Source organism: Eschrichtius robustus, chromosome 12 (assembly GCF_028021215.1).
Source record: "Eschrichtius robustus isolate mEscRob2 chromosome 12, mEscRob2.pri, whole genome shotgun sequence".
Taxonomy (NCBI): Eukaryota; Metazoa; Chordata; class Mammalia; order Artiodactyla; family Eschrichtiidae; genus Eschrichtius; species Eschrichtius robustus.
Genome location: NC_090835.1, coordinates 99,921,700 through 99,942,727, shown reverse-complemented (window position 1 = coordinate 99,942,727; position 21,028 = coordinate 99,921,700). Strand labels below are relative to the sequence as shown.

At 44.1% G+C, this 21,028-nt stretch overlaps 1 protein-coding gene across 2 annotated transcripts in view; it reads right to left on the bottom strand.

The window, feature by feature from the left end:
• The window catches only part of ADTRP (androgen dependent TFPI regulating protein), a 68,915-nt gene that overhangs the window by 10,381 nt on the left and 37,506 nt on the right, over positions 1–21,028 (bottom strand). Inside the window, exons 4-6 of one of the 2 annotated variants that reach the window (XM_068558519.1) lie at positions 14,903–15,018; positions 4,647–4,798; positions 1,850–1,908 (exon numbers count right to left, since the gene is read on the bottom strand). In XM_068558519.1, the coding sequence (XP_068414620.1) occupies positions 1,904–1,908; positions 4,647–4,798; positions 14,903–15,018 (273 nt within the window). In that variant the 3' untranslated portion in view covers positions 1,850–1,903. Of the gene's footprint in view, positions 1–1,849; positions 1,909–4,646; positions 4,799–14,902; positions 15,019–21,028 lie in introns of those variants that run through there. The other variant, XM_068558518.1, reaches the window with a different exon arrangement.

Here is a 21,028-nt window from a genome sequence, read left to right as displayed (position 1 = left end):
CAGTGAATGTAAGGAGAGGGGCCGTGGGCCACAGGTAAGCTGACTGCCTCTCCAGCTACACCTACATATAAGAGGCCCTCCATTTTGGCCTGGAGGCACTTAGTCCCTTTCAGTGCCTGGTATATCTTGTAGATTGGGTTTCTCTTCCTGATGGACTTGTGTCCTGGTGTCAGCATCCTTATGTCTTATCAAGAAGGAAAAAAAAAAAAAGAGAGAAAATTAAGTAGTTAAGTGGCAGAGAAGGAGGCCTATACTGGGACCCCCTGACAGCCCCTTTCTCCCATTCAGAGTGGAAATAATCTGTCTGGTGTATCCCTAGATGCTCAGCCATGGTGAGCCAAGTTTTCAGTGATCTACCAAAGACTGCTTCCCCCTGCCGGCTTCCATCATTGTTTGAAATCAGTGTTTCACCTAGCTCTGCCTGAAAAGTAGAAATTGACTCTTTCCTGGTGGGTATCTGGTCCCAGTAATTGACTCAGTGCTTGTCCACCCTTCTGTTCCATGACACAGAAAAGCTAGCACAGGTCAGGAAATGAGATGGTGACAAGTCAAGCAGGGTGGCCCTCTGGAACCTCTTGAGAGCTTTTTGAAGGCCAGCAGGACCTTCCTGAGGGCTTGACAACAGTTGTCTCCCTGGCGCACAGGGTCAGCTCTATGCATCTGTATACCCCTAGAGAATGTCACACACTTTCCAAGTTTACATTTGATTCCTGGTATCACTCCTTATTATTGCCCTTCTCAATCTCTTCTTCATTTTCACCCACTGACATGACACGCGAGGAGGTAGAAAGTGGGTAGACGTGACCATCATTTCCAACACCCTTCTCAGCCAAGCAGCTGACTTGGGAGAACACCACATTGGACAAGGATGCTTGTAGACATAACTATTTAAACTGAAAGGAGTCCAGGGTCCTGTGGCACATAGGGCCTTGCTCTCAGACCAGCAGTGTCAGTCTCTCTGGGGCACATGTTAGAAGGACAGAATCCCAAGCTATCCTCCAGATCTACTGAATGAGAATCTACATTTTAACAAGATCCTAATTTTAACAAGATTTTCAGGCACATACAGGTTTGAGAAGCGCTGTTCTGTGACAGTGGTTCTTGACCCTGACTGCAAATTAAAATAACTGGGAAGCTTTTCAAAATACCAGTGCTGAGTCCCCATCTCCATAGATAGATTTAATTGGCCTGGGGTGGACCTGGGAGTTAGTATTCTTAAAATTCCCCTAGTGATTTTGTAATGTGCAGTCAAGATCGAGCATTACTGCTAAGAGAGATACTTGCATATTACCTGGGTCTTGACCGATACCTCTTGATCACTTGGTTAGTTGGCTGGCGACTCCCAGCCAGGCCACCCTATGGCTCAGAAATTTCAGAAGCAGAGATTCTAATCAATTCTAATCTCAATTAGCCCAGCCTCCTGCTTCACTCTGTAAGTTCTTCAGGAGCTACACCATCTCTGTCAAGTTTGCATTCAGTTAGGTGGCTGTTACTTTTAATCACCTTCAGCTGGGGAAACTGGTAATTTATGCATGAAGTTGAAGGGGATGATTGGAATATCCACATAGAAAAGAAGGTTACTGATTTTTCCTTGGAAAGAATGAAATTAACAGCAGTAGTGACTAACCCTGTGTGCCAGATCCTATACTTGGCAGTTGACACGTCCCAAGTCATTTATTATCCTCCAGAATCCCACGAGGAGGGTACTAATATTGTCTCCATGATGTGTAAGAGAAAACTGGAACACGAAGACATTGAGTGCCTCGCCCAGTGAAACAGGTCTATAAGTGGTAAGCCCAAGGTAGGAACCCAGGCAATCAGGCACAGAACTTTTCTCCAAACCACAGCCGCCCACTGCATCACTAAAGCACTCCTTTGAATTTCTGCTCTCATCCAAGGAAGCTCAGGCTGTGGGAAAAGGTGAGAAAGTAGAATTAGCCCTGAATTTGGACAGAGTAGGTGGCCACTTAACATGTTTCCATAGATCCAGAACAGAGGGTCTAGAGGGGGACTCAGAGATAGAGGGACCGCACAGTGTGTTGTCCAAGCCTAGACAATGAAAAATTCTTTTCACACTGGCACAGCTGGCATTAACCAGGACTGTCCTAGGCAAACTGAGATGTGCAACTGCCTTTCTTATAGGTCGTCTCATCAGCGAGGAGTTGAAGTGCATTAATACAGGATACATGGTTGGTTTGTGGCCAGGTGAAGGACATATCCTAGTTTTCTTGATTCCTATTCCGATGCTCTTCTCCTGTTTTGTATTGCCTGCCCTAGTTTTCATCTCTTTTTCGGCAACTCTCTAACCAGTATACCGTATCATACCCTCCTATTCTCCTTAAACTCCCTGTCCCACACTTTAATCTCCAACCAGTAGAGTCACTCCTTGACCACTGTCTCCAGAACAACTTTGCACAAAGTCCCATTTAATGCCTAGAGAGAAGAGGCCTTGAATATCCTCTACTTGTGTTGATTGATCCATTTAATATTGCGGACGCTAATGGAAATGGGGGATTCAAAGATGGATAAGACATACTTCTACCCCTTAAGAAACTCAGGGTCTAGTGTAAAAACAAATCTCGGGGCAGACCATGGGAGGCTTCCTAGAAGAGGTGAGTTGAAATGAATGAGTGGGTGTGAGACAGGCAAAGACTGGGGGAAGTGAGAGAGCCCATGGAGGTGAGAAACATCAATGTGTAGGGGAAACAAGCGGTTCCGTGCTGCTGGGGCACAAGTTTAGAAGAAGGAGAGTAAGAGTCAAGGCAGGGACTGGCTCACAGTGTGCCATTCCAAGGGCTTGGATTTTCATCTGATGAGGGAAGGCTGACAGTGCTTTCAGTGGACTAGGACACGGGAAAATGTGTTCACATATACAGCTCTGTTTAGTTTTAGGTGATTTAAGTGTTCACTGCCATTGGAATTTTAAATGGTCTAATTTCTCTTTTTAATTTCTTATTTAACCATTTATAATTAAGATCAGTTCAGAATTTAACACATTTATGATCCTATTCTGATGCTATATAGAACTTTTTACCCATTCTATTCTTAAGGAGTTTAAAATCTAGAGAGAAGAGAGAGACACATAGCCACTGACGGTAGTGTCCGTCGTTCACGTGAACATTCACATATGCATGATGCAAATGAGGGTCCACACGTTGATGCCAGCCTGCTTGCTCATTGGGATTCAACTGTAGTAGACAATTGGATGTAGCACTTAAACAATGAGGCTTATTAAAAAGAGCTTTGTGTTGAAAATAGTATTGATTTAAAAAGTTATTGTTCTCTAAGCACTGAGTAATCACTTTTTTTCTCTGCACATTTTCTGCCAAGTTTTAAATGGATTAGTGTCTTGCTTTCTTTCTTTTTTTTTTTTTTTTTTTAATATAGATTTGGGGAAGGCATCAACAATCTACCCAGAACTTCAAGGAGCCAGAACTAGTTAGAATTAGATGTCAGCACATCTGAAATGTCAACACATTTTTTTCTGGATAATTTCCTGTGATTTGAAATCCTGATTTTTTGAGTCATTTTTAGTATTCCATTTTTTAAGTGTTTGCTTTCAAGGAGGATATTGCCTCTGAGGCTTTCTCAACCAGTTAAATTCTCCAAGAGCAGAAAATATGTGAAAAAGCCAAGTTGCATGCTTATTTCTCCAGGGTCTCAGTCTCCTCTCAGAAATACAGGCTCTTGTACTGAACCTTCTGAGACTGTCGTTTTTTTTGCATACACAGGCTTATGTTTTCACACCAGTTCATAGATTGGGCGGAAGATGCCACTTCTATTTTAATAGAACAGAATGGCATGTGGGTGTGTGATGTGGGGGACTGTGTGTGACTCTTGCCTTCCTTATATACAAAATCAGAGTGGAGTTCCTGCACTTCTCCTTGGATAGGTAAAAAATCCTGGCTATTTTGCAACCTGACTTTTTGGTGGTTACTTTTCCGACAGCAAATATTCTGGGAGGTGAGGGCAGTAGGGGAAGCAGGGAGAGAATAAAATCTTCCACTTTGAAATCAACTAAGTTAAGATTGCTTTTTTTCTATGAAGAAGCAACATGGTTCTGCCTACCTATAATTAGAAAGCTTAGCTTACGGGCATATTCACATTGCCTAAACCCCAAGTGAGAATTTCAGTCTCAAGTACAGGGTGTGATTCTACCTGGTGAACACTTTACTAAAGGTTGAGAAGCAACCTCATGAGAGAGGGCTGGCAGCACATCAGGGAAGGCACTGCTGAGGGTGGAAGAGCTAAGAGGGTCATCTGGATCCATTTCTTTCAAAGAGGAATTCTCGGCATTTAATAACTTGTGAACCTCAAGTCCTCACTTAAGGGAGGGAGAGACCTTGAGTCGGTTTTTTCATGCAGGGGTTGGTGATACCCGTGCTCTCTGGGTCCTGAGCTCTCTAAACAAGATGATTTTTAGCCTTAAAGTTAAATGAGGTGTTGTTTGGAGGAGAAGGGGAGATAATTTGATGGGGTCCTTTGAGAAAGTATGAACTTCCCCCAGGCTTTTCCTTTGCCGGCTTTGGACAAAGGCATCAAACATCACTGCTTTCTGCGTTACTGGTTTCTCCTTCTGTTTCCAGGAGGAGTCAAGAGAGCATAACGAAGAAGTGTTTCTGTAGGTAAGAGAGAGATGAACTGACCCCATTTCCAGTGGTTGAGCTTCTCTCCAAATAGGTAGATGCCGACACTAAAGACGTAGCTGAGAGAGAAGAAGGCTGCTAGACCCACTGGGCTGAGTTTGGCAAACACGGGATACACCCATGTACCGGTCTCAGAGTAGATCCATAGAACCCTGCAGAAAAGGACAAATCGCAATGATTAGGACAGCAAGGGAAAAAAGCCGTAGTCCCTCTTCAAGATCATTGGGGTTCTGGAGTCCAGGCAGAGGAAAAGAAGCCACGGGGGACATTTAACAGCCGAGGTGTTTCCCGAACCTACAGAAGTGAGTGTTCTCTGGATAAATAGACTGATTCATTGAGACATTCTGTTTCAGGCGCTGGGCTTGGCTGTTTTACCTAATCCATTAAAATTCAATGATGGTAAAAGACTATGGGAGAACACTGAACACATCATTAGCCAAACAAAATGTATAAGAACATGAATTATTTCTTTCCCTGAAAGATATGACCTGCTGAGACATTGAACTTGCTAAGATGGTGCCCATTTGCTCACTCTCAGCCAGACAAGTGGGGTTTGCTTTTCCGTGCCTAAGAGTTAAGTGTAGCTTTCCATTAGCTCTCCAAGCCTGTTGGGGTAGGAGAGGCAGAGATTGAGCATTATTACTATAATACCGTAGACCTGGGGTTTAATTGTGGGCCTAGATTTCAGCTCGTGGAAATAGCCACGGATAGAGTATTAAGTAGGAATAGATGGATCTACAGGAGGCTCAGATCTTGCTCATGTGAGGATAGAATATAAATCATTTCTGTCAGCCAAGAGAAGGAAAAGAAATGCTAGGAGAGGAGCCACAATGTCTAAGTGAAGCCTAAAAATGCAGTTTGCTGGAAACAAACTGCACCGGAAGATGCCAAAGTCTGAAATAACTTTTAAAATTAAATACGGGGAAGATGATGTATCAGCTACAGTTTATAATCGGTTAAGAGTACGGAATATGGAACCAGGCTTCTGTGATTCGCATCCTAGTTGTGCTACCTGCTAGCTGTGTTACCGTCACTAATTTATTCAACTTTTCTCTCCCCCTACCCTCATGTATAAAGTAGGGGTACAAACAGCATACAGCTTACAAGGCTATTGTAAGGATTAAGGGAGTTAATTTAGCACATGTAAATTACATAAAACAGTGCCTGGCAGATTGTAATCATTTTATAAGAGTTTAAAAGCTTCTCTCCTCTGAGGGAATACACAGTGGGTGTCGCCTCAGCAGTCTTTCTTTGAGGCTATTCATCTCTTGTAAAAATTAGGGTAGCCTAGGTTATGCTTCAGAAACAACGTTCACATGTGGATATCCCAAGTTGTCGAAGGAGTTCAGATGGAAGAATGAAATTCTGTGCTTAATTAAACTTTCAGAACCCAAGTGCAATCTTGGTTGTTTCAAATACTTTAAGTTTGTCAAATGCTTTGCTGGAAGAGAGGGGCTAACATCAGGGCCAGGACTAGGGTGAGGCAAGGGAGGCACCTATGGCATAAAATTTAAGAAGTCATCTCTGTGCATCAAAGGACACAGTCAACAGAATAAAAAGGCAACTTATAGAATGGGAAAAATATTTGCAAATCATGCATCTGATATGGGATTATTATCCAGAATATATAAAGAACTCCTAGAACTCAACAACAAAAAATAAACAATCCAATTAAAAATGGACACAGGACTTGAAGAGACATTTCTATGAAGAAGATATACAAATGGCCAACAAACACATGAAAAGATACTCAGTGTCACTAGTCATTAGGGAAATGTGAATCAAAACTATAATGAGATTCCACTTCACACCTATTAGGGTGTCTTCTATCAAAAAACCCCCAGAGAATATCAAGTGTTGAAGAGGGTGTGGAGAAATTGGAACCCCTGTGCACTGTTGGTAGGAATGTAAGGTGGTGTAACTGCTGTGGAAAACAGTATAGCAGTTCCTCAAAAAATTAAACCTAGAATTACCATATGAGCCAGCAATTCCATTTCTGGGTACATGCTCCAAAGTATTAAAAGCAAGGACTCAAAGAGATATTTGTACTCTCATGTTCACAGCAGCATTATTCACAATAGGTAAAATATGGGAGCAACCCAAGTGGCCATTTAAGGACGAACAGATAAATAAAATGTGGTACAGTTATATACGCACAATGGAATGTTATGCAACCTTTAAAAGGAAGGAAATCCTGGGACTTCCCTGGTGGCGCAGTGGTTAAGAATCGCCTGCCAATGCAGGGGACACGGGTTCGAGCCCTGGTCCAGGAAGATCCCACATGCCACGGAGCAACTAAGCCTGTGTGCCACAACTACTGAGGCTGTGCTCTAGGACCTGCGTGCCACAACTCCTGAGCCCGCATGCTGCAACTACTGAAGCCTGCGCGCCTAGAGCCCATGCTCAGCAGCAAGAGAAGCCAGCGCACCTCAACGAAGAGTAGCCCCCGTTCGCCGCAACTAGAGAAAGCCCATGCGCAGCAACGAAGACCCAGCGCAGCCAAAAATAAATTAAAAAAAAAAAAAAAAAGGAAGGAAATCCTGACATATGCTATAACTTGAATGAAACTTGAGGATATTATGTTAGGTAAAATAAGCCAGTCACAAAAGGACAAATACTGTATGATTTCACTTATATGAAGTACTTAGAGTCATCAAATTCATAGAGACAAAGTAGAATGGAGCTGGGGGGAAGGGGGAAATGGGGAGTTTGGGAAGAAAAACAGTCTGGAGAAGGATAGTGGTGATGGCTGCACAACAATGTTAATGTCCTTAATGCCACTAAACTGTATGCTTAAAAATTGTAAATTTTGCGTTATGTGTATTTTACCACAATAAAAAAGAAAATTTAAGGAGGCATCAGTCTCAGGTTTCTGCATGTGTAGTATTGTCCCTTGGGCCCTAGTCCTGGCCCTGCTGGTATCACTCTGCTGCCCCAGACTTGTCTAGATGCTACTCTCATGTACTCAAAACTGCACTAGATTGAAAACAAGTAATAATTGTTATCATTGTTACTAATATTAGAATTCTGTGAGATGTGCATCCATGGATGCATTTTAGAAGGATATCCACAGCACTTCTTTCCTGTGTGCCTGTCTCTCCTGACAGGCCGGAGGAAGTATAAGGGACAGAAAGTAAATATCCTCAAGTAGCTAAGGCCAGAAGTTTGGCGTCAGCGAGGAGATCTAAATACACTCCAAACGGGTTGCATTAATTAGTTCACTTTGTTTTCTTTATGTACTTGAAATTAGGGCTTCCTAGTTTCCATGCACATTTATATAAGATAGTCTACAAATAAGGACATTCCTCTAGAAGCCTGGGAAGTTTCTGTTTATTTACTTCATTTTTGTTTCCTCCAGCATAAGGTTTGTAAAGGAAAGTTCCTGAAGTAAGCTAATGAAGTCTGCACTTTCACAGAGGAGGTGCAAAGAAAGTTATAGGTGTGTTAACTGACAGTGGGAAAAGTAATGCAAATACAATTAGAGCGTGAGGCATGATTGCAGTCATTTAATGAAGGGCAGTCAGCAGAGAGGCCTGAGTGCAGAGATAGTCATGGTCAGGTGCTATCACCTCTTTATGGCTTCTGGAATATATGTTAAAAGGGGGGAGAGAGAGAGGGAGGGAAGGGGAGAAGGAAGGAGGGGGGGAAAGAAGGAAGGGAGGGAGGGAGGGAGGGAAGTGGAGAAGGAAGGAGGGGGGGAAAGAAGGAAGGGAGGGAGGGAGGGAGGGAAAGGCACTCAGCACGTGTGCAGCCGAATTGTCCTTGTCCTCCTTCTCAGTCAATGTCAGCTCTTCCCTAGCTGCCATATATGATCCCATGGAATCATATTTAAATATTGCTGCAGTGCACTCATTTCATGATCTCAATCCAGGCTCCTTCATCTCGTATACGTTTCTATAATTGTCTACTCACTGGGCTTTCTTGCTCACATCAATCCACTTTCCACGATGCAGTAACCCAATAATCTCTCTAAAAGAAAACAGTCCGTTCATGGTGCTCCCATGCTTCCAGTGGATCCACGTTGCTTTAGGAAAACACCCAAGCTCCTTCCCCTGGCCTACCTGGCCCTGCCCTGCCTACCCATCCACCCATCCACCCTCAGATCTGCAGTCTAACCCTTTCTGTTTCTTGAATGAACCCAGCTCTACAGCTTCTGGTCTTCACACAGGCTATTGTCTCTGCTTGGAACACCTCTGCCTTTACCCTTCCTAGGACATACTTCTTGCTCTGTCCCTGGCTGAATCTTACTCATGCTTTTTGAATTTCAGCTTAAAAGTTAATTTCTCCAGAAAAAATTTCCTGACCATTCTTCCCACAACCCACATTTGGTTAGGTTGTTATGTGCTTCCCCTACCATGAATTTACCCTTGTTGCATATTTGACTGTCTTTCTCCAGAGCTTCTGGAAGCTTTGTAAGGACTGGGATTTTATCTATTATGTGCATCTGTTTCCCAAGTGCTAGGAACATGGCAGGTTCTTTATTTTTAAATAAATGGCTGTTTGGGTGGCACTACCAGCACCTTGGTTCCTTTTAACTGCTGTTAGCTGTGGCTTCTATAGACAGGTCTCAGCTGCCTGACCCACCGAGAACACTGCAGCCTCTGAAAACTGGAAAGTGTAACCAGTAGCCTTCCAAATGGTAGTTAATTGGGTGCTCACATTAATGGAATCACCATCTTCCCAATCCACCAGCTGAAAATTCTGAGAGTTATCCTTGATGTTTCCTTTTCATTTGCCCACTACACACCAATTAATCCATAAAACCTATTCTGTTACACCAACAGTGTGTCTCAGGTATGTCCCTCATTCCTAATCGTACAGCTATATCCCTCTTCAGGCCCTTCTTGTTTCTAAGTTCTGTAACAGGCATTTTGGGTGAGCAGGAGCTGAGATTTGGACAGGAAGGATGAGAAGTGTAGATAATCATTTCCATTCTTAGCCCTCCACCTCCACCCGTCTTCAATTTGCATGCTGGCTGGCCTGGACCCCAGATGCTGATAATAGAGGAAGTTGTGTGGCATCTTCATATTTATTTTCATATATTAATTTACATGAGGGCTAGGGAGTCTTTCTGTGGAAAATGAGGCTGGGATTCTGATCCCCACTAAGATTTTAGGTTGTAAAACAATGGTGCCATCTAGATGGTCCCAGACTAAGGTCATATTTCAGGAAAGGGTAACAGTGGCTCTAGGAGTGAATTCACATAGTGCGCTAGTGGGAGTAGGAGAGGATTGTTGGTAGCGGGTATGACCAGGTGGCTGGTCCTGGAACTCAGCTTAGTCTGCCCCTCTGGCAGTTTCTGATGGCTTCTGGGGGTAAGATGTCTATATGTGTAAGTGTGCACGTGTAAACGGGTGCACGAATTTAGAGGGTTATTACGCTTGGGGTGTCCAGGCAGCTTTGCTCTGGGGCCTCACCTGAGTGAGCATACAATAGAAGAAAGGAATCATCTCTCTTGCCCCATAGGAACTGCTATTGAGAGGTGACTTTAAAAGTATCTTTCCCCAGGCTGGGTTACAGCTGTATATCTGTATGACACTTGCACTTAGCATGCAATACCCTACACGCTAGCAGAGACAAATACAGCATCAGCTGATTTCTGGTCTACCAAGAGCAAGGCGGTGGTGCCCTGCAGGCCAGCTGGGGCTGTTGCAATAGCCAGTAGCATTGTTCGACTTCCACCAGCATAGGAGACTAATGGGCAGTGGCATTGTTGGCAGTGACAGCAGCGGGGGAGGCGTGCTAACCTTAAAGCAAGCGCCGTGGAGGCGTTGGATCCAGGAGGCTGGGTATTGTGGCTTCACAGTCTGTGTGGGAGAGTGATTCTCAGGTTCTGTGCACTACCTGGATTATTAAAATATTTTAGAGATGGAGGTCTTGGAGGACTGGACCCCCTGCAGAAGGGTGTTCCAAGCATCCAGACATGGGATGACACTGGAACTGTGAAATATCCGTGGATGAAGAATAAACCATTGTGATTGAACTAGATGACTTAAGAGTATTCCGGCTAACCTTTATTCGTGTATCGCTTTATTCTGTTTTGCTTCCCATGTCTTGCCACTTCAATCCATTTTAAGCACTATAGTCAAGATAGTCATTTTAAAGCATAATTCTCTGGCCATGTTACTAAGAATTCTCACTCCTACCTCCATGGCAAACAGACACATCTCACATTGTCTGTACCGTGTCCAGCCTCCTCCTGCCTGCCGCCTGCAAGGCTCTCTGTGAGTGGGCAGTTTCAGGGTGATTTCCTGTTAGTCTCTTTCACTAGCAGGTCCAGCGAAAGTGAATCGCTAGCCATTGCTTTAACGTGACGTGTGCCCTCTTGGCTTTGCGACTGTGCCGTGTTCGCTTTCTCCCAGTTTTTGCTGCTGCAATCCAGGCAGTCCTTCAGGGCCCAGATCCAACGACACCTTTCATGAAGTCCTTCCCACACTGCCCAGTCAGGTGTAACTGCTTCCTCCTCGTGTTCCCTTTGGCTCCTCGTTTTTGTGATGACATTTTATCGCTTCCCATCTCGTGTTCTTACGATTTGTATGCATGGCTCATCTCCACTTATGAGGTACAAACCCCCTACGGGCTGGGGCCTGGCCTTATGTAACTTTGCTTTTCCCAGCAGGACCAGCCCTGTGTTAGGGGAAATATTTGTTCAATAAAAGAATGAATGAGAGCCAGCAGTAGGAGCGTTTCTATTTTCCTGCTCCTTAGGAAGAGCTCGGTGATGTGTTTTGGGGTGAGACAGAAGGGGGGAGTAAGTGAGCTGCCATATATATAGATGACTAATGCTTTCCAAAGGAAATGAAAGATTTACAGTTATTACTACTTCGCAAAGCTTTATTTTCCCGCTTAGGGGCCAGCCCTCCAATTTTGCAATCTGAAAAATAACAAAAAGCAAGTGCCACATATGAGGCAGTCCCCATGGTCTTGGTGGATATTTTTAGGTCATTGTAACGTGGTTTCAGCAGTGAAATGCTTCTCCGGCTCAGGGTTATTGCCATTTTTTTGAGTCATGTTTGTTTCTCACGCTCTCTCTGGCCCGGGACCGTATTCTTTACCTCATTCCTGCTATGCTGTTTCCCTATTTGAGCATCCAAACTGGCACGCCTAACAGCTGACCTATAGCCGCTTCCCTAAAATATCTCCGTGGACATCCACAGTTTGTGGAACTTGTTGCTGACCATCCGTGGCCATGAAGGTGCATGTGCCCCCGGAGTGTTGTGTAAGGGTGGAGGCAGCTGGCAGCAAGGAGGCTGAGCTCCCCTAATTAGGCAACGGGCGGGGAGGGAAGCTTCAATCAATAGGGCAGCATAAAATGCCTGCGTACAGGTGTGTTTGCTTCACTCCAGCAAAAATGAGGCCTACTGGACAGAATGCTGATTCTGTACTGCATTAATGATAAGAAAGTCCAAATCCCAAACCACTTCAGCTCCCTGCCAGGGTCCACCCAGTCACATCCCTGCTAGCGATAGGTCTCCATCCCTTCCCTTCATTTGCCCCATTACATCACTTTAACGTACAGTCAGAGCACAGAGCTGGAAGGAACAACACCGTGAAAGCTTTTAGACTGTAGAGATGATGGTAAGCTTTTTTGCGTTCTCACCCCTTCAGCATTTAGCAGAGTGTGTTTTACACAAACAGGGAGCTGAACAAATACCTGACCATCTGAATACACTGAAAAGAGAACTGGATTTGGAAATAGAAGTCCTTGATTTAAGTCTCAGCTTTCATTTTCCCCAGCCACACGACCTTGGACATGTCATGTAGCCCACTGGGGCTCAGGTCTCCAAAGCTGGGTGATCTCTGAGTCGCCTTCCACCACCCACCCTCTCTGATTCTATTTGCAGATTGATTGATATTGTCATCTGTGGGCCAACATCAACTCTCTTGAGTTACCACAAATGCCACCAACTGATCTCCCTGTCTGATTCCTCTTTAATTTCCATACTTCAGCCAGCATCATCTTTCGAATCATCTTTCTTACATAAGCCATGTTATTTCACTTCTCTGCTTATAAGTTTTGCATAGAAAAGCCCTCATTTTAAAAGTCCAAATTCACTAACTTCTCCCTGTCCTACAGTTCAGCCATGCCCTCAGCTCCTCCAGCCTTTCACAGATGCTGTTCCCTCTGCCTGAAGGTCTCTTGCCTATCTCTTTTGCCTTATTTCTCCTTATTCTTTGCATCTCAGCTTAGACACCACCTCCTTTAAGAAGCCAGTCCTCCACATCCCCCAGCACCCTGCGCTTACCCCTGTTAGAGTCTCTCCGCCCTGTCTTCCCATTGTTTCTGTACTTTCCTCTCTCCCAGGCTGTCCCTAAAGGCAGCACAGTGTCTTGTACATCTCTGTATCCTCATACCCTAGCACAGTGCCTGGCACTGAGGAACAATTGACTGGACGTGTGACGTGTTCACTCCTGACCATCTTGCTGCACCTCCTTTCTCCGGCACCCCAGTTCCCTGCATTGTCAGAGCTCATGCCCAGGCACCAGTGAGCCAAACCCTCTTGACCACTGCTTTTCATCCTTATGGGCACCACAATTTTCCCCAAGTACCAGTCACCTTAGGTGCTCTGTTACCTTCTTGGTTTCTGAGGAGGAAAAGAGCAAGGGTAGATACGAGGATTGATGATCACCTTCCAAGCCCTTAGGTAGAAGAAAATTAATAGACCAAAAGTGCTATCTCATATATGAACTCTGAAAGTTATATTTGGCAAGAAAGAATAAATCAGATGAAAGTCCACCAAAAAAAACAGAGTATGGAAATTCATGTGCATAATCAACCAGCTACCACCCTGCTTCTCCTCAACACATACATGAGAAAAAAATATATCTTTTGTGTATACCTTACCCGATCCCAGGTCCTAGATATTCTGTCTTTAGGGATTTATTCCTTTGGGTTAAGCCAGACTTGGAATATACATGGCGCATGTCCCACCACTCTCCATTCACATGCTGTAGGGCAGATACTGCTAAATGATAGCACAACTCTTTTGGTAGGGCCTCAGAATCCTTCTCAACACAGTGCTCCAGACCTCAACTACCAGTAGGTCCCCAATTTATGCCTTATTCTCTACAAGTGTCCTTTGTTAAAATGCAAAGGCCCCAGGCTAGTGAACAGTGTAAATCAACTGAGTCTTGGGGTGGATTTACTGAACAAGTGCTTTCTTTAAGACAGGTGAAACATGAAAGACTTTAGGCACTCGGGGAAAGAAGGGTGCAGAAGGGTGGGAGGAACATACCTTGCAAAAGGGAAGGAAAGGCTAGGGAGGAACCGTCACCTGAGTTCTGGGCACAAAGGTTACTGGCTCTAAGACAAAGGCTGGTGAAGCACATGAAGCAGGCACTGCTGGAGACCAGTCCTTTGGAATGTGTTCTTTCCCTGGCTTCCGTCTCTGCCAGAGCACTGCCCTGAGTGAAACTACCCCTCACATAGGGATTGGGGGATTATCCGGATTGGCAGATGTGAAAAGCTTATGTGAGGCTAGGCTAGAGTAGGAACATCATGATTCGCTTCCAATCTGCAGGTATTATGCTTGGCATGCCCCTCCCGGTAGAACAAGAGCATGGCTGTGGGTGAGAAGGCTGTAGAGTAGAAAGGGGGGTTTTTCCAGTTGCTAGGTGGAAGGCCAAGCACTTTGCCTTGATTACAGACATTGGGCAGAATTTCTGAGAATTAGTGTCACCAGGTGGTTGAATGATGAAATCTAGGCCAGCTACTTAAGTTATCTCTCATGCCTCCAGTTAGGCTGTTCTGCAGGCCCCTGGGCAATTGCCCAAATGCCCTTTCGGTGCTCCAGTGCCAGATGTTGATGCAGCCAAGCCCATAATAATACAGGCAACAGGAATGGACCAAACCTTGCCTGCTCAACCTGTCAAGCGCCCTTTTAGATGGAATATATTTAGATGCCTTAGATCATTCAACCATTCAAACATTTTAATTACAAATGAAACCAAAGATTAATGTTTTTCTAGGGAAAGTAACATGTGTAGCTTTACAACGATTAATTCTTCATGAGAGGGAGGGGGAGCTCATGACTTGCTGTGTGTGTGCACGCATACCTGTGTATTCTTGGGCATTTGATGTTTCCATGAGTATCAAAAGGAAACACTAAGATTCCTTTTTTCCTGAAATTTAAAGATGGTAAAATCCCTGTTAACCCAAGATAAAGGCACTCTTATAGAACAGTGTGCTTCTTCTGGAATATTCCTCTGAGTCTGGAATGACAAGTCTAAGTTGATTTTCTCTCTGCAACTCTTACCTGCTGACATAAGCAAGGCTAGCAGCAGCCAACAAGGCGAGTCCTTTCTTCTTCAGTGGGTAGCAGTGTGGCCTGAGGATGACTTCAGCCAGAGAGAAGGGCAATATGGACGTGTGCTGCAGGAGAAAAGACGACAAATCATCAAGTCAAGTTGCCCCGGCTGCCTCCAGCACCCCTAATTCTCTCTTCCCCTCCAGTCTACCTTCTTACACAAGTACCAGATGAAACTTTCCAAAACTTGGCTTGAATCGTACTCCTTGGATGCCAAGGACCTACAGCAGGTCCCTACTGCCTACCATATTGATCCAGACTCCTTCATCTGGCTACCAAGGCTCTTTATAATATGCTGTCACCCCCTTCCTAACACACACACACACTCACACACTCACACGCACACGCACACACTCCTTCATAGAACAAGGCTATCTCCTTCATTCTTTGCACTTGGCATGCTTGCTCCCCCTTCACACTCCTGTTCATGCTTCAGCTGTGTGGAGTGTGTCTTTTCTCCCTGTATTCATATCGTCCATGGTGTTCACAGCCAGTGCAATCATCCATGATGCTGTCTCTGTATTTTCCTCTTGCTAATTTCTCTCACTCAGTTCTGCTGCATTTATATCCTGTGCCATGTAGTCTAACACTTACAGTGCGTATTGGTAAGCTCGGTGCGGGGAGAGGCCGAGAACACATTTAGCAGTGCCCTTGGCACCGTGGAACCGTCCTGTCGACAGGTGATGGGTGCTGTAGGGGGTGTGAGAGTCTCCCTCTTAAACCTCTATATTCTCCCCCCTCCTTCCCTGCTTCACCTCCTTCTTTATAACCATCTGTTTTCTCACATCTTTCAAACTCTTAACACTAGATTTTTTCAAATGACATAATCAAGGAATAGTGGTGTTTTCAGGTGCGAAGACTACTGAGTCCCACTCCTCTCTTGGTTATGGGAACTGATCTGGGAAAGGTGACTTGAGTCTCTTTGCAATGTCCTTTCATTTCTTAAACACATTTATTAAGTTCCTCTGCCACACTCTGTGCTTATTGGTAACATCTCATAGTGTTAGTATTTTATACTTTTTACATTGACATCATTCCTCTTTCATCCCTGCTCCCCAATTTCCTCAGCTCTTGGAAGCCTCTTGCATCCATAGCTTCCACTTGCAAGCTCCCTCCCAGTCCCATTCTTGAGCCCCGAGACAGCTGTGTCAGCACCTCAATTACAGTAGGGGCTGGGGCTTAGGAATGTCACAGTGCCCATGCCACCATGCTCCCATGCCCAGCTGTGCTGCTGGAACCCTGGGTGCTGACTCTGGCTGGCCTTTGCTGTCAGTCATACCGGTCTTGTGCTCAGAAGCGTCCACGGGAGGTGGTAGCTTCTTCTTGCTCTACCTGTGCTGGCGTGGGTCCAGTCAGGAGATCAGAACCCTCTGATGACAAGACATGTGACAAGTTTTAATGGAGCAGGGGTGGGATGAGGAAGAACAGGTCTTAAATATAGGGCAGTACTGGGCAGAGGGAGCCTGCACTTCAGTGGCACAGAGCAGTCAGGCTTCTTGAAGGCCCTGGGTACCCACATTTTAGCAGCAAAGCTTGGAGGAAGAGCACTGTGGACAAACCACAGCTTTTATAGACTTTCTGCAAGTTTGGTCCTGAATATACTGACTGGTTGACCACACAATGGAAAGACTTCCAGGCCCACTGTCATATCCTGCATCTTTCTTTGGTCTAATTTTAGGGACCAAAATCTACAGTTTCTCTGTCTCTCCCTCCAGTAAAGGAGCGTGGTGTTTAAGGGCACGTATTTTCGAATCTGACCCTGGACTAGTTACTGAATCTGTCTGAGCTTCAGCTTCCTCGGTTATAAAACGTGACAGTAAATAGTACACATGTCATAGAGGTACTGCTCTGAGGATTGAGATTAGTGCACGTAAAGGGCTTAGTGCTTAGCCCAGGAGAGCTTCCAGTGAGCATTAGCTGTGATGATCACTGTTATCCTTGTGATTGTCACGCTTCCTCTCATTGGTGGTCCAATGTGGAGTGGGGTGAGGCCAGCTTCTGGGGTGTCCACAGCACCAGGTGTCTGGATGCACCCTTGCCTGTGGCCTGCAAGCGGCTGGAGTGTGGTAGCAGGGCCATCCGCATGGCTGTCCCGTGGGTCCCTCTCCAGCCCACAGCTGGTGCCTGCGCTCCCAGTGATGGCCACCTCAGAGCCCTGGCAATACTCTGTGACGGACACTGATGCTCCTTTAATCCAGAGGCCGCTTCAGGAGGCCAGAGATGGGGCTGTCTGCCCAGTACAGTTGCCTGCCTTTCTGCCCACCTTCGCTCTATCAGGAAGGTCCGACTTCTATCAGGAACCATTAACAGTCCCATTATACTGGCCATTGACCTGACAGGCTCTATTATCCCTGCTCACAGTCAGCAGCTTCTGTTCTCTACATTAATGATCATTTGGAACAGAATTCCTCTGGGATAGTGTAGCGCGTTTGCATTAGGAGCAAATGAGTTCACAGTGATTAATGCTTTTATAACAAATAACTCAGGAATGCATGACTGGTCACCTCTTCTAGGAGCCTGCCCTTTGCAAGTGACATTCAGTTGGATTTCCAGATGAATTCTCCCTGATGGCTTCTGGGAAGTTTACTTCAGTGATGTCATTAGTGATGGGCCATATACTATGGCTTAATACCAGCTAAAAGGTCTCTAAAAGAACCACATCGTTTTGGCCAGGGCTGGGGGTATGAATGAGGAAAGGAGGAAGATTGTATTCTGTGAGCTTTCTAAATATTGAGCTACTGTGAAGAGCCAAGCATGACACAGTAAACCTCCTGGTATTTCAAACCTACTGGTATTTCACCTCACGTTGATATAAATTATATAACCTTTGTCAGGCAGCACATATTTTTCAAAAAAGGAGAAAAAATTTAGTAAGAGAAAAATCAAATATGCTTTCTGCTTCCAAAAAATCTAATAATTAGGCTGGGATTGACACAAATTAGAATGCTGCCAAAAATTACTGAAAACAGTGACTCATTCTGTATTTCAGTTAACAGTTTTTCAGTTTCCCTTATAAACAGTGAAGCTGACAAAAATTAATTATCTCAGAGGGGGTAAAATATTTCCTTCCAAAGTAAACAAAACATCATGGGCTGAAACAATAGTATGTGTAAACAGAGGGGATGGAAGGAAGCTATCTTTCCTTGTTAACTGAGCCATCATTTTGGTAGATTTTTCTTTAAATACCTCATTCCATAAGCATTGGTTAAAAGGAAAAGTGTTGTTCTTTTTTCATACTTTTCTACTAAATGACACCTTTCCTCCTGTCCTTTGTGTGATGCCTACTTCCATCGGAATATCTTGGAGACAGAACTATAAGCATGAAAGATTGATTTAAGTGTTAGTATAATAGTTGCCCTGTAGATTCCTTGGTTGCAAAACAGCCTTGTAGATAAGTACTACAATTTACCAGCCCATAGAGAATTCCTATAAGGTAATATGAGTGGCAACATGGAAAGTAATGAGCACTTATTTTTACTGGCCTCATACCAGTAGATAAGTAGCTGCTCTAAACAGCTTCCCTGTGTCTGAGGCTCAAATTAAAATGAGATGCATTTGCCTGACTCTTGAGAAAGAGGCAAGCCTCGATCACTCAGGTAACCCATGGAGCCGACAGTCTTCCATCCTTGTTGTGCAGCCTCCAGAGACTGACTCCAGAAGGCGAGGACGGCCACACTCTTATCTCTAAGATTCTTGGAGGTCCAAGAGCACTTAATTGTCTTCAGTGAAAGAAAGTCAGAGAGCCTACACATTGTAAAAATCAGACGATAACACTTTAAAATAAGTTCTCTGCCTCTCTCCTCTGTTTCATTTCCTTATTGCACCAGCTCTTATGTTGAGTGGACCAATATAAATACATCAGCCTTTGCCTTCTCAGGCTGGTCATTGAAAGGCTTTCTCCTTCATGTGCTGTTCCTAATCATGAGCTTATGTAGTATTGCCCACTTCACATCTGCTTCAGTCTTCTCCTTCCTTCCTCTGTTCAGGCAACGCTTGGATCTGAGAATTCATTCCTTACACTGGCTCTTCCCAAACTGAGTTTCTTTCTCTCAAGTCTCTAAGATAATGTCTTTGGTTTGTTTATGGTGCTACTGGATAGATATTTTAAAGTGAAGTTTTAGTGCACGGACAAGATTTTACTTCTGGGTACATTAAGGAGGATATTTTTGCTTACTGTATATTAAATATATCATTTTTAAAATTTATTTAAAAATGAAAGCCTTCACAAAACCTCCTCGGGGCAAACACATGGTCAAAACATCAATTAAAACTTAAACATAAATACAACAACAGACATGAAAATGGAGGCAAAACAAACCTTAATAGAACGCCATTGTACCCAGGCTTGTTATTACAATGGCGGATCATGTTCCTTAAGCTTGAAAACTACACACAGTTAAAACATGCAGTAATAGTTGTTTTGTAAATCCTAGTAAGGCAATCTCTGGTTTTGATAATATCCATTTACCAGCTAAAAAACTTTACCTCACTCCTCACCAACTTCCCCCACTGCAGTTTCTGCCTCTAACTCTTACAGTTTGGGACAGTGGTGATGGTCTTTCTGGGAATATTTTGTATCCAAAAGCAGAGACCATCTGTATTCTCTATGCCCCACCCCCATGTTACTAAAGGTGCAGTTTTGCTTTAAGTCAATCCAATATATGGTAATCTGGATATGTAGACACAGGTTATAATGCTTACATATCTAGGGGACCTTTTTTTTCACTCTTCCACCTGCACTACCTGCAGGAGTCTTTTCCATCTCAAATACTAGAGTTTAGAAGATAATTGGATTTGTAAAAACTTCCTTTTCTACTTTCTAGGAACTTAAGTGCACACACTAAGCATCACTGTAATTAAAGAGTCAGGGCCTGGGGATGAGGGATTGGGAGGATAAACCACCCATAGAAAGAGCCAAAGGCTTCTCTTTGATCTCCAGTCTACCTAGGTGGGCTGACACAGCCCAGTCAGGTAAAAATTCAGAGAACAGAAGTTAAAAACCAATAGTTTTATTTATTGCAGAAGAGCAGTAATGTTTGCAACTTACTCTGATATGCACCACAAATAAGATGGTGGTTGGATGGATAGATGCATAGATTTGTGATAAAGCAAATACAGTAAACTATCAATAGCAGAACCTAAGTGGCAGGTAATACAGGTGTTCACTGTAAAATTCATTCAACTGTGCTTTATGTTTGAAAATGTTCATAATAAAATGTTGGGAGAAATATGAATAGTCTTACTGACCTGGAAAGAGAAACGAATGCTCCATTGGGCTGAGGAAGAAAAGCATGCCATTATTTATGAACTTGTATGTGAAATGAACAGGTGGTTAAATGATAACTTTCTGAATCTTTTATGGTTAAATGATAACTTTCTGAATCTCTGAACTTCCTATGTGATTTTTTACTTGCTACACTATTGTCCTTTGGGTTAATATGTAGTTTAGCCAACATTTCAAAGTAGCATTCTTCTAGGAAGCTAGTCGGCTTTGATGGTGTCCAGCCTGGTGAAGAAGTGGTTTAGATTCTATTCAGTTAAGGGTAAGACAAAAGAAAGATCTGGGCTCTTGAGAGCCTGCAGTCAGGAATATATCTGCCTCTTCCCATTCTCCTCCTCTCTGTCCCTGCCTCTCCAAAGCACCAAACCCCTTCCTCTAATTTAACTCTCTCCAGCAATAATAACACCCTAGACACCAGCTGTAATCAGTGACTCATTTCTTTCCTTCTCGATCCAAACTTGATTCACTTTCCTCCTCAGATGCTTCCCGTAGCTGTCTATTCTTTTATCTTCCCCAACATCACCTCCCTAGCTTTCTTCTATTTTGGTCCATACTCAACATGGCAATTAGACCAACCTTCTTCAAACAAGTTTCATGTTACTACTCCCCCCAAAACCTTCTGTGGCTCCCTGTTGCCTCAGTCCGCTGTCTACTCCTCTAATCTTATCTCTCTCCCGTTTTCCACAGTATCTCCACAGGCTCCATCCCTTCCACTCAATCCAGTCTCCTCATTATTCCTGTGTTTCATTCTGTTTCCTTCCCTAGAACGCCTCCCTCTTTTCATACACCTAACT